This window comes from Gadus chalcogrammus, chromosome 12, assembly GCF_026213295.1.
Source record: "Gadus chalcogrammus isolate NIFS_2021 chromosome 12, NIFS_Gcha_1.0, whole genome shotgun sequence".
Classification (NCBI taxonomy): domain Eukaryota; kingdom Metazoa; phylum Chordata; class Actinopteri; order Gadiformes; family Gadidae; genus Gadus; species Gadus chalcogrammus.
In genome coordinates this window covers 13,286,604-13,303,353 of record NC_079423.1, presented here as the reverse complement: position 1 = coordinate 13,303,353, position 16,750 = coordinate 13,286,604, and the positions used below count along the sequence as shown (strand labels likewise).

The following is a 16,750-nucleotide window of genomic DNA, read 5'->3' as shown; positions in this document are numbered from 1 at the left end:
TCTCGTTTTTTTTTTTTTGTCAGGGGGGTTGGTTTAATGTGCCGAGGAGCCCGGATCACAGAAGCAACAGACAGCAACGATAATAATTTACACACATGTGTTGACGCACATTCGTTCTGTGAGACAGCGGTAAACGAGACACACATGCTGCTCGGACGCCCGCTCTTAATGTGCAGAGAGTGGAAACGGACCGTGGCTTTCATCTCGGCCTCTCTCGCTCTCTCTCTCGCTCTCTCTCTCTCTCTCTCTCTCTCTCTCTCTCCCCCCGTCATTTTTCTCCCCGCCTCCGTCGCTCTCTCTGTCTCTTGGTGAGCGTTTTCAGATCAGTGGTCAGCTGAAAAGCAAGGCGATAGTGAATGGGCCTTTATGGAGGAGGAAGAGGGTGATGGTGGTGGTGGTGGTGGGTGGTGGTGGTGGTGGTGGTGGTGGTGGTGGTGGTGGTGGTGGTGGTGGTGGTGGTGGTGGTGGTGGTGGTGATGGTGGTGGTGGTGGTGGTGGTGGTGGTGGTGGTGGTGGTGGTGGTGGTGATGGTGGTGGTGGTGGTGGTGGTGATGAGTGGGTGGTGGTGGTGGTGGTGGTGGTGGTGGTGGTGGTGGTGGTGGTGGTGGTGGCGGTGATAGTGATGGTCATGCTGGGTGGGGGTGGGTGTAGAAAACGGAGACCTGCATTCCTCCCTACCTGGCTAAACGGTTGGGGGTGTGGGAAGGGGGGTGGGAGGGGGGTGTGGGATTGGATGGAGGGGGGGGGGGGGGGGGAGGCGGGGCCGGAGGCTGCCGCAAGGACACCAAGCACAGGTTGTCTTTCAGCCAGAGCTGACGTGGGGGTGGTGTGGCCGCGGCGGGGGTGGAGGGAACGAGGGGAGTGCGGGCAGGGGGGGCTAGAACGGGAACAGAGGAGCACAATGGAAGGGTTTTGGGGGCAAAAGAAAAAGGAAAAGGAAAATAAATAGAAATGGATCAATACAATGATAATAAAACAGAAGGAAGGAGAGGCTGCAGACTGTATCTGGCTTCGCCTCAGTGTCTAACACACGCCACTCTGCCCGGCGCGCTGTCTCTCAGTGGGCTGTGTTTGTGTGTCTGTGTGCACTGGTGAACTTTCTTTTGTGAGTCTGTGTTTGTGTGTGTGCCCGCGTGAATGTGTGTGTGTGTGTGTGTGTGGGGGTTGCGCATTGGCGTGTATGTGTTTGTATGTGCGTGCCCATGTGGTGTGTGTGTGTGTGTGTGTGTGTGCATACTGTGTGTGTGTGTGTTTGTGTTTGTGTGTGCGCGTGTTTGTCTACTTTGTGTAGCCGCGCGGTGTGCGTTTCGGCCGCTTTTGTCTGGGAGCTCGGTAGCTCCGAGACAACCCCACCAGGGGCCACAACACACACACACAGTCGTCTCCCACAGTCAATAGAGCCCTAATTCACCACAGGTAGCGTGGGGGCCCGGCCCTTAAAGGCTGTTCTCCACCTCCAGCTCCTCACATCCACCCTCCACACCACAGGGTCTGGGCCCGGGCTTTTTACACCAAAGCCCGGAGCAGGAGGGGGGGGGGGGGGGGGGGGGGGGGGGGGGGGGGGGGGGGTGTTGAGGGTGTTAACTGTTGCTATCAGCCAGGCCCATTATCCAATGGAAGCAATAGATACAGCAGCAGTGGCCGCCGCCTGTTGTCTGGCGAGCTCTGCGCCCCCCCCCCCCCCACCCCCCCACCCTCTCCCCGTCCTCCATTCCCCCCTCTCCGATTGGCCAGGAGACAGAAGCTGTCTTCCCTGTCCCTCCACTCGTCATCGCTCTCCCTGGGTTCCTCTGTCATCGGTTTGTTTGCGTGCCATGCTCTCCGTTTCCTCTCTCTGTCTGTCTGCCCTCTCTGTCTGTCTCTCACTCTCCATGTCCGTCTGCGTCTTCCTAATTCTGCGTTCAGTCTGTGTCTTCTTCTCTCTGTCTGTCTGCCTCTCTTTGTCCGTCTGTCTACCTCTCTCTGTAAGCTACTCCCTCTCTCTCTCTCTGTCTGTCTGTTGTCTCTCTCTGTCTGTCTCTCTTTCTCTCATCAGACCCCCCCTGCCTTATCTCTCCTGCATTGGCAATCCCCCCCATCACTCTGTGACTCCCTTTTCCTCCTACCCCCTCTCTTTATCTCTGTCTTCATCCCCTCCTCTCTCTCTGTTTATTTATCTCTCCCCCTCTTTATCTCTCTCTCTGTATCTCTCTGTATCTCTCTCTCTCTCTCTCTCTCTCTCTCTCTCTCTCTCTCTCTCTCTCTCTCTCTCTCTCTCTCTCTCTCTCTGTATCTCTCTCTCCTCTCTCTCCTCTCTCCCTCTCTCTCTCTCTCTCTCTGACAATCCCAGCAGTGCTTGACTTCTGAGGGTGGCTGTGCACGACTCAAGCAGTGCACAAACGGCACGGCTGCACATTTTTCTACATGCTCTACGGGCGGCCTAATGGGTGAAATCAAAGTGCTCAAACGCGATTAGATGCAGTACACATGTTGCATTACAATCATAGCCGCTTTGAATCCTGTGGAGGCCTTTTTCCCTCCTTTCGATTTTATTTTTGCATATTTTTCATCACAAACAATATTCATAGCTCTGGCTCACCTGAAGCATGCTGGAGCAGATTACCATCGAACTGTCGAGTATTTATCAAGTTTTTAACACGGTGGGGAGAAAAAAAAACAATCCCTTACGTTTAGCTTTTCCCTGAAAAGTAATCACAGGCAGGGCTACCAATGGCAACACCTCGCAGTGCTGTGTGAAAAATGTCCTCCCTTAGTTTTCCCCTTAGTGGCTTATGTTAAATGTATGGAGTGTACTATTTTTCTCTCTGTCTCACTCCCTGCCGCCAGACTGAAGCCTATTGTATTTGCCCGGGGCTCTGCGTGAGCTACAGTTCACCTGTTTCGTCGCAGGTATAGCGAAGGGAAGGAGCCGAGGAGAACGAATGTTCAGCCTCCCACCGATATACACATGCAGGGCGACTTGTTTCTCCACTGAAATTCAATCTTTTCTGCCACCGCCGGCTCCCAGGCGGCGAGGCCTGCCGGCCAGGAGCGTGTTTGACTGTAATTATTGTTGTTGTCTTGTTCGCGATACGGACCGACAGATAGCTAGCTGCCGTGAATAAAGAAAAAACATCACCAGTAGTCCAGGGCCAGAGTGAGCAGCAAGTGTTGTTCCTTGCCTGCGTCAAGCCCCTTCAGAAACGTGGTTAATCGGATGTGTTTATATGTTTATCTAAATGTAATTGTCTATTGGTTTGTCTTTATTGGGTCTTTCTCTAAATGTATTTGGGTCTTGTTATTCCTCTCAGTGTATTTGGGTCTTTCTCTAAATGTGTTTGAATAACGTTTGTGGCCGCAAATGACAAAGTCACCACGTAATGGTATCTGTTGAATCATTAGTCCCCCTCATTGGCAGTGCTTCACACACAGTGCATTCAAGCACTGTCAAGTCCCACATAATCATTAACATCCCTTTCTCTCTCTCCATGTCCCTCCCTGTGTGTTTCTCTCTCTCTCTCTCTCTCTCTCTCTCTCTCTCTCTCTCTCTCTCTCTCTCTCTCTCTCTCTCTCTCTCTCTCCTCCCCCCCCCCGCCGGCTATAGCTCCGCCCCAATCAGACATCACCATGGCGCCAGCAGCGGCGCTGAGGACTACCACCAGCTCCGCGACGACCGCGGTGCACCGGGGCGGCGGCGGCGGCGGCAACAACAACAACCACACGGGCGGCGGCGGCAACAGCGGCGGCGGCAGTACCGCCAGCGCCTCCACCACGGCCCCGCCCCCCCGGGAGGCCGGCAGGGGAGCGGCGGCCAAGCCCCCCCTCCTGCCTCCTCCCCCGCCTCCCGCCGCCGCCGCGCCCGCCGCCGCCCCGCCCACCCCCTCCCCCCCGCCCCCAGAGTCCTACCCCCTCCTGGAGCGCTTCTGCGACGCCCGGGAGCGGCGGGAGATCGTGTGGCCCCAGACCCAGAGGGGCATGGCGGTGGAGAGGCCCTGCCCCAAGGGGACCCGAGGTGAGCACAACACGGGCCTCCAGGAAAACACGCGCGCGCACTGAGAGCGCCGAAGCCCGGTGACATAACACGACACACACACACACACACACACACACACACACACACACACACACACACACACACACACACACACAGAGGAATGCACGTCCGCCTCAGCGCTGGGATAACACACACACGCGCTCTCCCGAGCACCACCCTGTTTATTTTTTTATTATGTCACTCGGGGCTACCCCCCTCGATATTAGAGACACCTACAATACAACCCCCCCCCTATTGTAGGTGTCTTTAATATCGTGTCGCCCGTAACGCTGTGTTTTGTCCGATGATGCGTCTATCTGCCGAAAAGCACAAGCACCGAGGTGGAATCGATAAAAGTTATCTCACGGCAGACGTCGGTAACAGGCGATGTCGTCGTTTTCCCAGCGATTCCTTTGAGGCCAAACATGGCGGAACCGTTTTTTTTTCCCTTCTCCACCCCGACACGGCGGTGGTGTTTTGGGCGTAGCGGTCTCAGCTTCGTCCCGTGAAGCTAGCGTGGGGAGAAGTGAATTCCACGTTTGTTTGTGTGTGAAATGATGTTAACGCCCGGGGGATTGGGGGGGGGTTGTTTCGGCTGACACACAGGGCCTAACAATGCTGGCAGAAGGTTTTAGAGGTTTTTTTGTTTGGAGGGTGGGGGCTGGCTTGATGGAATGATGGAATCGGCCCCTGAGCTTCTGTAAATATTTGTCTTCAGTTCGAGCAGCTCAAGGCAAATGTGGCCGAGCCTTGCTCAACGGCCTTCGTCGAAGCCACCATATTTTGTGCTGCTTTCACATCATTCGTCACACACACTCACACACACATACACAGCGACACGCACACAATATGCACACCAACACTAACACGCAACCTCTACTAATATACAGTATACATTCCATAGTCCACGCTTTGTTTTTCCCCAAAAGAAATGCTGTCTCAGTCAATTCTCCCTCAACTAGGTTGAACTTGGAACTATTTGTGTCTTGTTTTCCCAAACAGGCACAGCCTCCTATTTATGCGTGCTGTCCACTGGGGCCTGGCACCCAAAGGGCCCCGACCTCAGCAACTGCACCTCCCACTGGGTCAACCAAGTCGCCCAGAAGGTTGGTTTCAGCTGTATCACCCTGTTTGTGTTATGCTGGGCTGTGCAGCTCATTATTTACCAGTCCTTATATGTATTGTGATCACACATATTGTACCGTGTTTTTCAGTCATAATAACAGTAATATTAACTACTGTTATTCAAAATGAATCGTGATAATGGTATTCAGGATAGTTGTATTTATATTATCGTTTAACTACTATTGCTACTAGTAGTTGTAGTCGTTGCAGTGTAGGAGTAAACTTGCGTCTCTAAATCAAAAGCTAAAATAATTAGTGAAAAGAAAAAGCTGTTGCTTCCAAAATGAAGGCTAAAAAAATGATTGTCAGAGTTTTCAGAATAGTTTTCTCTCTCTTTCTCGCTTATTATCGTTGGGTATTGTTCTTACTAATAGTGGTAGTTGTTGTAATGTAGGAGTAGACTTGTCTCTACAAATCGAAAGCTCAAATAAATAGCGAATAGAAAATGCTGTTGCCTCCAAAATGAAGGATAGAAAATATGACAATGCTGTTTCACCAAGTACTGACACCGGTGATGTAAGTGTGCTGCACAGTCATTTTAGATTGTGTCAAATAGGCGGACTAGGAAATGTTACAGCGCTGTGTCTTTATATAGAACCACATAAGAAAATGTGTGTGTTTATGTGTGTGTGCGTGTGCGTGTGCGTGTGTGTGTGTGTGTGTGTGTGTGTGTGTGCTGTGACAACAGGGCGGTTCTAACTGGGATCTGCCCGGGGGGGCCTGGCTGAGAGCTGGGTCCGTATTGTATTTTAAAGTCCAATATAACCTTGCTGCCAGTCTGCCCTTTATATAACTCTACTACAATAGCTAGCTTTTACCTGGCTCGGAGTCCATAATACGTCCGTAACCGGTGTTTTCACTTTGTGCACTCTCACTCAGGAGCTGGTCTGGATGTCACACACACACACACAGGCCTCAGATGCATTCTTCTCCCACATTGGCTTCAGTCTATTGTTCGGTCTTTTTATTCACAGGGACTTCGTATTGATTGCCATTTTATTCTTAGATCCATGTCGTTGGCGATCAGGTAGGGGTTTAGGCGTCTGTATCAAGGATACCCTCAGGGAAAAGCTACCTCAATGTGGAGATCGGGGTTCAAACCCGCAACCATTCGGCCCCTGATTGTTCACGGGCCCCATAACACACCAGAACTCTTTTTCGACCCCGCCCCCTCTGCAGATCCGCAGCGGGGAGAACGCGGCAAACCTGGCCAACGAGCTGGCCAAGCACACCAAGGGCCCCATCTACGCGGGGGACGTGAGCTCCTCGGTGCGGCTGATGGAGCAGCTGGTGGACATCCTGGACGCTCAGCTGCAGGAGCTGCTGCCCAGCGAGAAGGACTCGGCTGGCCGGAGCTTCAACAAGGTACCGTTGCACACGAGGCGCGCCCTCAGACCGCGACACAGACAAACGCACACACATGCACACACACGCGGACGCAAACACGTGCACAGTCACCGACGGCGCGCACGCGCTCATAACCTCGCACAATCGGGTCCCACCCCTGCGCTCGAAGGAAAGGCGAGCAAAAGGACGAGGTCAAACAAGTGCCCGCACACTCTCGCGCACAGTCTAACGCACGTAGTGGATCACACACGCCGACACACACACACACACACACACACGGGCAATTTCAGGCACGCCCATAAACTCGGTCCATGCGCACTTGCACGCAGGCACAGACACACACACACTAACTATATATATATAAATAGACCTAAAATACACACTATTGCTCGAGCCCTGTGCTCTATTAAGATAAATACTTCAGTCATGTTCAATTTAGTCCTCTCTCTCTCAGGGTCACTCTGCCTCCGTAAAGGTTGAAACCCATACAGGTGCACTCCGGACATGTTCATGTGGTTAAGGCTGAGGCGCGGAGAAAAACACACACACACAGCCCACATTACAATTTCCACCCATCGCTCCATTTCTTCTCAAAGTCAAAAGGGAATTTATCAAGGACAGGGGCAACAGACACATCATCAACAACAACCACATCATCAACAACAACAACAGCAGCAACAGCAGCAGCAGCCACAGAAACGATAATACTATCTCAGGATCTGTGGTGGACATTTGTATTCACGGTGATATTCGTACATCTGTGGTAATTGCTGTCATTTTGCCTGCCAGGGCCAATAGCCCTATAATGTGTCAGAGAGACTCTTGAGTAGAAAATACAGCATGTCATGTCTGGGAGCTAGAAAGGTCTGTTTTTCCTTTTGGCGCCCAGTTAGTTCTAGCTGGCCACACAGGACACAGTTTGCCTCTATAGCGTCTGTTCCAGGTGGTCACTCAGTCGTTAGCCACACTACCATTAATAATTCTAATTAAGGTTTTGCGAAATTTGCAAAGTCGCTAATTTCCTGTGTCTGTGTGTTTGATCTGTTATTTTTTTTTGTTTTTGTTTTTTCTTGTTTTTCTTTTTCTAATAAAACCAAAAGCTTCAAAAACGAGAAAGGACATGCAGGGCATACATGAAGGTATTGGCGCTATGCTATCCTATGGACTGCTGCACTCTGTTGCCTGCTGCCCACCTCCATGTCTTCTGTGTTATGTACCCCCCCCCCCAACCCCACCCCCCACCCCCCCACCCCTCAGACCCCCCCCCCCCCCCAAAAATCAGCAGCATGCCCGTTCTGCACACCACCGCCACCATGTTCCCTCCCCAACCTCCCCCTACCCTCACCCTCTTCTGTCTCCCCCATTTACCAGTAATTTGCCTTTATATACACAGCCACAGTTGTAGCCAAATCGCTTTCCACGCCGTAGTGTAGCCATTCGCAAATTACGAATGTGGCTCATTTCTTCCAGCTTCTAGACTATTCCTCTGTCGTGGGCCTCTTCCCGCCACTCCTTCTGGTGGTTACAACTGTGGCATATTTATTCGTTTGTTCCCCCTTTTTTTTCCCTCTTTTTTTGATTCCCTCATTTCTATATCTCTTTATTTATTTTTCGCTTTGTTTTTAACAAGATTGTCCGTGTTCTCGACGCATCACAGCCCCGATCCCAACATGACGACATCATCGGCCTTATTAATTTACTCTATTTGCTCGCCTGTACAAACATTCTCTTCTTTATTTATTCCCGCTCTCCCCTTGTTTCCAGCGAGTCGTGTTGAACATATATGTGTACACAAATACCAGAGCTGGTGGTAATAGTCCCTGGCTGTGGATTGTCTTTATTCCAAGGCAACCGTAACCTGATCTTTCCCGAACCGTAGACAGGGTTGAGAAAAAAAAACGTCAATATGGACGTTCTCTAGCCTTGACACGGCTTTCCATTTGTTTTCCTAAATTAGCGATTCGTAGCTCCAACTCCCCGGTTGCACGGGGTTAGCCCGTGTCAAACCTATTTTTTTAGGCACCGTTTTTCCCTGGCTGTTTCTCTTAACGGTACCAGCTCGTTGTTACTCATCCATATATTCCCTTAACCATTAGGGAGATCTCTGTCCTCCCTTACCACCAATGTCATTCTCTCCCGAACACTCCCCCCCCCCCCCCCCCCTCCCTTCCCCCTCTCCCCCCTCCCCCCACTCACCACCGACCACTGGCCATAGGAGAAGAAAAAAGAGAAACAGGCCCTGTGGGAGGGTATTAAAATGGATTGAGCTAATTACCCAGCAGACAGCCATGAGCTTGTTAAAGGGGAGTGGGGAGAGAGGGAGATAGAGAGAGAGAGATGTAGTTTCAGACCCTCCCCACCACCCCTCCCTCCCCCCTCCTCCCTCCCTCCAATATGGTGTTATCCATTTCAGCTTTAGCCCCTGCAAGGGCCGCTTATACATATACACTCTCCTCGCAACATGTGTGTGTCAGTTGACAAATGTGTATGCGTTTAGATGAGGGGAGGAGGGTTAGGGTTGGGATGGGGGGGGGAGAGGGAGAGGGAGAGGGGGGGAGAGGAAACAGTTGTTTGGGTCGATGGTAGGTGACATGGCGACGCATGTGACTAATGAAAGTGCACGGGAAGAGGAGCGGGAACGAATGGGAGTTAATGGGTATCTGACGTATGTCATATTTAATGCAGCAGTGCATCAGCCAGCTTCCCCCCCCACCCCCCCCCCCCCCCCCCCCCCCCCCCCCCCCCTCCCCACATTGATTACCTGATTAGACGCATTGATTTGATTATTTCCTTCGGAGCTACCAGAGTTTGTCTGGGTGCTTTGGCTAGTCGTAGGGAGCCTGTGCCGCTGCCACAGGTTAGCGGGTCGTAGCCGCTCGCTGTGAAAAGATTAGGATATAATCCTGTGATGAATAATGTAGTCCGGTGAAATCAGTTGTAATGATAATTACTTTGTTTTGCTGGCTGTAAAAAAAAAAAAAAGCGATTAACTTTTTTAAGATATTTAATTTATCTCTTGCAACAATCATCTCACAACGATTAGGTTTAGTGGGTGGCTTAGTAATGAGAAAAATATGTTTGTGTTTATTTTGTTGCTATTAGCTTGACATCCCACAAGCAATCGTGTCTTTGCTGTGTCCCCCTTATGCGGGTTTCGCTCTTGGGAATCAAACGTATCTAAGATAACATGCTAATTTTTATTTCCCTTTTTTTCCTAAATGATAAACTTATATCTTCTCGCTATTTTTTTTTTTTTACTGATTGCTATTGCTTGGCCACTTCATAACCTGTTAAACCACGGTTACGCGCTTGCATCTCTGTATCTGAAATTGTGTTTACTTGTCACAAATTACTTTTGGGGGCGCCTTTCCAATCTTATCTTTAGTTTATCCTTGTTTATTTTGTTATTTTTTTCTTCTCCCCCCCCCGCTAACTACAGGCGATAGTAGACACGGTGGATAACCTTCTACGTCCTGAAGCTCTGAAGTCCTGGCACGACATGAACAGCACGGAGCAGACTCACGCGGCCACCATGCTACTGGATACCTTGGAGGAAGGGGCCTTTGTCCTCGCGGACAATCTAATGGAGCCCGCCTTCGTCAAAGTACCGGCCGACAATATAAGTAAGCTAACACGGTTTTGTTGAAAGCCAACAACACAAGCGCGAGGAAGCCTTCCTCTGACGGAAGCTCTTTTCATTTGAATACTTCCAATTCATTCAGTCGCTAAAGCTCCGTAATGGGGAAAACAAGGCCGGGAAAGAATAAAAAGACGAGGACTTTGTTTTCATAATATGCATTTAAACCTTCGGGGAAACAGGGAAAATAAAGGATATTAGGTTTAATGAGTCTCTTACTGACAAAGTGATGAATATCGGCCAATTAAACAGACTGGATACTCTGATTGCAAGCGCTCAGTTTATAAATATGTGTGTCTGGACCTTGTAACTCTATACATTAATGTGAACATTAGCTCGCCTGCTATGCAGTCTGAGAAAAAGAAAAAGCATTTTTTATCTACTGCATTCATCGTTTTGCCCTTGTAGCTCTTAGAGGTAATCAACACAAGATGTTTTTTTTGTGCTCAATCCAGTTTTCCTTTTAGTTTTATCATGTGGAAATCAAAATTTGCGTGGATAAAGATTTTTTTTTCCTCAATCACTCATTGAGACATGGATTAACCATTCTAAGTGCTGCCAGAAATAGCGAAAAAACATTTAAAAGGCAGGTTAAAACAAGTACATTTTGAAAAGATAAATGGTCATGCTATTATTTTTTGATTTAATGTTTGATATATTCATCGCTCTTTCCCTCTCTCTCTCTCTCTCTCTCTCTCTCTCTCTCTCTCTCTCTCTCTCTCTCTCTCTCTCTCTCTGTGTCTCTCTCTCTCGCACTCTCTCTCTCTCTCGCACTCTCTTTCGCTCTCTCGCTCCAGTCCTTGATGTCTATGTGCTCAGCACTGACGGGCAGGTGCAGGACTTTAAGTTTCCACAGTTCAGCAAGGAGGGCATCTCCATCCAGCTGTCGGCCAACACTGTGAAGCTGAACAGCCGCAATGGTGAGATCCCGGTGACAACAAGAAAAGAGGGCATAATCCAAAGATTCACATAACCCACGCTTTTAATAGACACTGTTCTTCGCCATGTGGGCCAGATTGTGAATGAGTACACAGTATTTCTGTCGCCTTCCCCTTCTCTACAGAGAGGGGAGGGTATCTGTCAAAGTTGTCACTCAATTGCCACCTGTCAGAACCCACAATGTTCTGTGATTAAAAAGGACTCTTAGATAGAATTTTCTCTCATAAAAAAACGTGAAATGCAATACTATTAGATAGCCAAAACGGAAAACCCCACTTAAATTGCCTGACGCCAATTTCCTAGTTTCCTTAAGTCTGGTTTCCTCTGTATTTTTTTGTTCATCTCTTGGGAGATGTTAATGCGCCTTTACCCTCCCCCCTCCCCCCCACCCCCCCCTTCTCCATTCAGGCCTTGCCAAGCTGGTGTTTGTGCTTTACAAGAACCTGGGCCAGTTCCTCAGCACCGAGAACGCCACCATCAAGATGGCCAACGACGCGTACGGGCGCAACGCGTCGGTGCGCGTGAACTCGGACATCATCGCCGCCTCGATCAACAAGGAGTCCAGCCGCGTGTTCATTAACGACCCGGTGATTTTCACCCTGGAGCACATTGACGTGAGTCTATTGCCCATTGCACCCCGACACAGAGGTCATATCCAGAAATCGGCAGGGGGTGCAGGCGCCACGTAGCGAGCAGACGATTTGAATTGTAAATGTCTACCGGGGGTCAGCCTGCAGTTTATTTAAGCCGTTCAAACCCCAAATTAAAGCGGTCTTTAGAAACTAAGTGAATTCTTAATGAAGGCTAATTCTTTAATCAACATTGGGATATAAATGATACCCATTTTCTTTTATAGTGGAGGAAATTAACTTCTAGATTAGTCGTACAATCTACAGTGAAATTACTGGAGCACCAATTATCTTTTGCCTTTTAAAGTTGTCACGAGGGTTCCCAGAGGGGGAGTGCACCCGATCCAATCTTTTATCAGTGAAAAACTGCAATTCCAGAAAAGACATGCTGTCAAACAATTATGCATCTTTGTTATTAAGGCCTCATATAGCACAAGACACGCCTCGGTGGATCTGCTAAGCACGGGGCAAATGAGACATCAAAACATGCTTTATGAGTGCTTTAAAAGTGAATAATCCCATATCCGAATGGGTTTCTATCTTTGGTGTGTGTGTGTGTGTGTGTGTGTGTGTGTGTGTGTGTGTGTGTGTGTGTGTGTGTGTGTGTGTGTGTGTGTGTGTGTGTGTGTGTGTGGGGGTGTGTGGGGGTGTGTGTGTGTGTGTGTGGGTGGGGATGTGTGTGTGTGTGTGTGTGTGTGTGTGTGTGTGGGTGGGGGTGTGTGTGTGCGTGTGTGTGTGTGTGTGTGTGTGTGTGTGTGTGTGTGTGTGTGTGTGCGTGCGTGTGTGTGTGTGTGTGTGTGTGTGTGTGCGTGCGTGCGTGCGTGCGTGCGTGCGTGCGTGCGTGCGTGCGTGCGTGCGTGCGTGCGTGCGTGCGTGTGGTGCGTGTGCGTGTGCGTGTGCGTGTGCGTGTGCGTGTGCGTGTGTGTGTGTGTGTGTGTGTGTGCGTGTGTGTGTGGTGTGTGTGCTCGCCCAGGCGTGTGTGATTTGCATCCTTGTTCTACACATTATGTTTTTCAAGGCGAGTCAATCACCATATTCGGGACTTTTAAAGAACCTGTTTCTTTCCTTAGGTGGACCGCTACTTCAACTCCAACTGCTCCTTCTGGAACTATTCAGAGAGGAGCATGATGGGATACTGGTCCACACAAGGCTGTAAGCTGGTGGACTCCAACAGAACACACACCATCTGCTCCTGCAGCCATCTCACCAACTTCGCCATCCTCATGGCCCACCGGGAAATCTCAGTACGTACAGGCCTACCTTGAGTGTGTCTGTTGGCTTGCTTTGCTGTTAGTTTCTGTTACTTTACTTTCCTGGGCAGCAGGGTTGTCTAGTGTAGCGTTTCTCAAAGTTGGGTCCCAACATATACCCCGCTGAAATTGAGTTTTGGGTCCGGAGATGAAATCATTCTCCAACCCCAGGTCTAGTGGTTAGGGTTGTGGGTTGAATCCCCTAAAGTCCACAGCCCATATAGTTTGTCAGCATATAGAGTGAGATGCCTTACCCCGACCTACCCTTTGAAAACTTGCATCTATCTTCAGTGTTAGTCACTTTGGAAGCGTTTAAATGCCCCCAAATGAGTAAATAGTAAAAGTACTTTGATTTTGACCTGTTTGGCTTGAATAATTAGTATGCATAGTCTTAACTACATGTATGTCAACCAGTGACAGGCTCAATTAGAACTGGTCCATTTTTTTTTGACTTTTTTTGATAGAGACACACTGGGGTAAAAATATTTGATACCTACAGCAAGGTTTGGACAGGTTTGATTAGCGTTTAGGTAGAGTTTTATCAGATGGAAGAGAAGGTTCTCATGGGCCCTCCTATAATAGTAGTTTGCTTGTTTTCTGACCAAACTGTAAAACATCATTTTTCAAGGCAAGGAATAAATGTTCAGCAGAGGGAAATTGTGTTACCTTTGTTCAACATAAAATATGTGCGGAAAAATGGCTGAGGTGTTGGTGTTTGTTAAAGGCTGACCATGAAAGAGAGTGCATTGGGCACAACCACTTTTTCATGCCACCAAAGAAGACTTTTATAAATAAGTGAAAGGCTCTATGAAAGCATTTAGTTTTTTTTTAGCAATGAAAAATAATCACATTTAAGTGCAATGCAATTTGGATGTTCATGTTTAACAGTTAAAACATGAATAAAAAGATCTATATCCTACTGCTTTCAATTTCCACAAAGGCCTGTTTTTCTTTTTAAAGCCAAATCCATTTGCTATCTACCATTATCACCTCATAAGCCAGAAGCCACCGTATTCTCGTGACTCTCAGCCACTCATCATACATTTCCAGCTGCACTTTGATTACTATTATTATTAGTAGAAGTAGTAGCAGTAGTATTATTATCACTTGTAATATCAATAGTATAATTTCCGATACATATAGCAGTACAACCTCTGTACAACACATTGTTTACTGAGTTGAAGGGGAAGAGGAACGCTGTGACAGCCATCGGATGTCTCTCTGTGATGAATAGTTTATGTGAGGTGACGAGTCAACCACAGGAAATCAGGGGGGCGTCCTTTTATTCGCTGGTGATGCCTAGGAATATCTTTTGTTATTGTCAACACAATCACAATACACAGAATCCCTCCTCTGTATTATAGAAGTGAACGGAATAATTAGATCCCCAACTCTACAAATGTGAAATACAGAGCAATAAAATAAATAACAATGAAAAGATCAAAGGAACAGCATGCCACACGTGTAACAGCACATTATTCAGCAACAATGGTGGCTTGATGACAGTGCTTGTACGTTCTACCAGGAGGGCGCTGTTGCGACACCAGGAATCATGTGGGACTCAGCATTGACCCCTGCTGTACGCCTCCTCATCAATTTGCCTCTGCTTTCCCTCCATTTCCCCCCTTTCCCTCCCTCCGACCCAACCTCAACCCCCGTCTCCAGGTTAGCGACGGGGTGCACGAGATGCTGCTGACCGTGATCACGCGGGTGGGCATCGTGGTGTCGCTGGTGTGCCTCACCATCAGCATCTTCACCTTCTGCTTCTTCCGTGGCCTGCAGAGCGACCGCAACACCATACACAAGAACCTCTGCATCAACCTCTTCATCGCCGAGCTCATCTTCCTCATCGGCATCGACATGACCGAGCCCAGGGTACGTTTTTTTGGGAGAGATTGCGCCCTCGGTGTTCCGATTCGGTTCCGCACCCCATCTGTCTTTCTTTAGCTTTTCTTTTCTGCAAAGCCAGCCAAACCCCCCTACTTCTTCTCCCAGGGCCCTCCCCTGCCCCCCCTCCTTGCCCCCCCTGGAGCATAACAAAGGACCCCCCGTTGCAGCCTAAAATTGATGAGACTTTACACATTGTTTTTTTCCTAAATCCCTTTACTTGTTGGAACACAAAGTGAGAGAGTATGGGGGGGCACAGCCATTGATAAACACCAGCGAGGGACTTGTGTTTTCAGTTGTCAGGCTCTGTTTCCCATCTTAGTTAAACCTTGCTGTCTCTTCGGTGCGATATATGAAGTGCCAATGTGCAGCCTTGTAATCTGCGGTTTCTACGCCTGTCTACATATGCAGCGGAGCGTGTTGGTAGGTATAAAAAGTGTGCTGTGTGTGGTTCAAAAAAGAAGTTTGTGCCTGCGTTCGTCGCGATTTAACGATGTTGCCACGTGAATAGTCGGAGTCGCGCATACACACGTACTTGCTGAATAATGGAGGCCGATGAATCATTGAGGTGACCTGTTTGAATGGATTCACTGTTCTCCCAGGGTTCAACGTGCATATAGAGCCATTGTTGTGACTGAAGAGAAAGTGATGTGTGTACATTTTTCTGTGACTACAAAAGATTTCATAGTAAACGAGTATTAAATAGAGTTTTTTTTTTTTTTTGGTTTCTGTCTCAGATCGGGTGCTCCATCATCGCGGGCATCCTCCACTTCTTCTTCCTGGCCTCCTTCTCCTGGATGTGTCTGGAGGGCGTCCAGCTCTACTTGATGCTGGTGGAGGTGTTCGAGAGCGAGTACTCCCGCAAGAAGTACTACTACGTCTCGGGCTACCTTCTCCCCGCCATCGTGGTGGGCGTGGCCGCGGCCATCGACTACAGGAGCTACGGCACCAAGAAAGCGTGAGCAGCTCCGCCTCTCTTTTTCCTGTGGACCACTCTGTGGTCTTCGTGTTGTCAGGGGAAGGGGGGGGGTTCGATCTCAGCAGAGGCTAGTTGCTATATTTATCTATAAAAATATATATATATGTATGCAGCGTATCTTCATCCTACCCATACATTGCCTTGTGTGCTTCCCAGGAGGCAACAGAAAAAAAAGATTTGAAATATCCTTGCCTTGAACAGGCAGCTGCTGTTCAATTTTTTATGTCATTCAAAAGTGGCTGACAGACTCAACACTGTGGTTTCAGGGGGCCACGGTTTACATTAATGCCTCTCCCGCTCAAAGACCCTCCAGTGACCTCTTGTTTGTAAATGCTCTCTTAAAGAGTGCAGGAGCACTATGTCGGAAAGCCTTTTACCTAGATTAATGGCCGTATTTTAGCTAAGAACCAGCTAGCATACGAAGAGAACCTGGGAGTGTCTTTCTTTTTATTTCTCTGCTATGACTATGTTACTGCGCTTACCGGAGACTGTGCGAGGCGCCACAAATAGAAACAGACTGCGGCTATTTGCTCAGGGGCAAATGTCACCATTTTGGCGGGAAATTAATTTGATTCATTTTGATTCGGTTTTGAGGAGCTAGTCAATAAGGATGATTTTGTTTTCTTTTATAGGTGCTGGCTGAGAGTGGACAATTACTTCATATGGAGTTTTATAGGACCTGTAACCTGCATAATTATGGTAAGTTATGTTTCTATCTAAAACAGAAATTAAAGATGAATAAAGACAAAATAAATAGATGAGCTAAAAATAGATGGAATGATGAAGCATAAAAGAGAGGGAGAGAGAAAGAGAGAGAGTGAGAGAGAGAGAATGAAAGAGGGACAGAGTGCAAGAGACAGAGTGAAAGAGAGACCAAGAGGGAGAGGAATAATTGTATTGCTGTTCACTCATATCTTGTTATGCCATCCAACGTGAAGATTTTGT

General features: G+C 48.6%; 1 protein-coding gene across 1 annotated transcript in view; it reads left to right on the top strand.

Annotated features, from left to right (window-relative positions):
- Positions 1 to 16,750, top strand: part of adgrl2a (adhesion G protein-coupled receptor L2a) — a 160,234-nt gene that overhangs the window by 126,602 nt on the left and 16,882 nt on the right. The window contains exons 5-15 of the mRNA XM_056603611.1: positions 3,584 to 3,991; positions 5,015 to 5,118; positions 6,317 to 6,502; positions 7,585 to 7,623; positions 9,924 to 10,107; positions 10,919 to 11,041; positions 11,469 to 11,674; positions 12,760 to 12,933; positions 14,605 to 14,814; positions 15,564 to 15,784; positions 16,438 to 16,504. Of these exons, the coding sequence (XP_056459586.1) occupies positions 3,584 to 3,991; positions 5,015 to 5,118; positions 6,317 to 6,502; positions 7,585 to 7,623; positions 9,924 to 10,107; positions 10,919 to 11,041; positions 11,469 to 11,674; positions 12,760 to 12,933; positions 14,605 to 14,814; positions 15,564 to 15,784; positions 16,438 to 16,504 (1,922 nt within the window). The remainder of the gene's footprint in view (positions 1 to 3,583; positions 3,992 to 5,014; positions 5,119 to 6,316; positions 6,503 to 7,584; positions 7,624 to 9,923; positions 10,108 to 10,918; positions 11,042 to 11,468; positions 11,675 to 12,759; positions 12,934 to 14,604; positions 14,815 to 15,563; positions 15,785 to 16,437; positions 16,505 to 16,750) is intronic.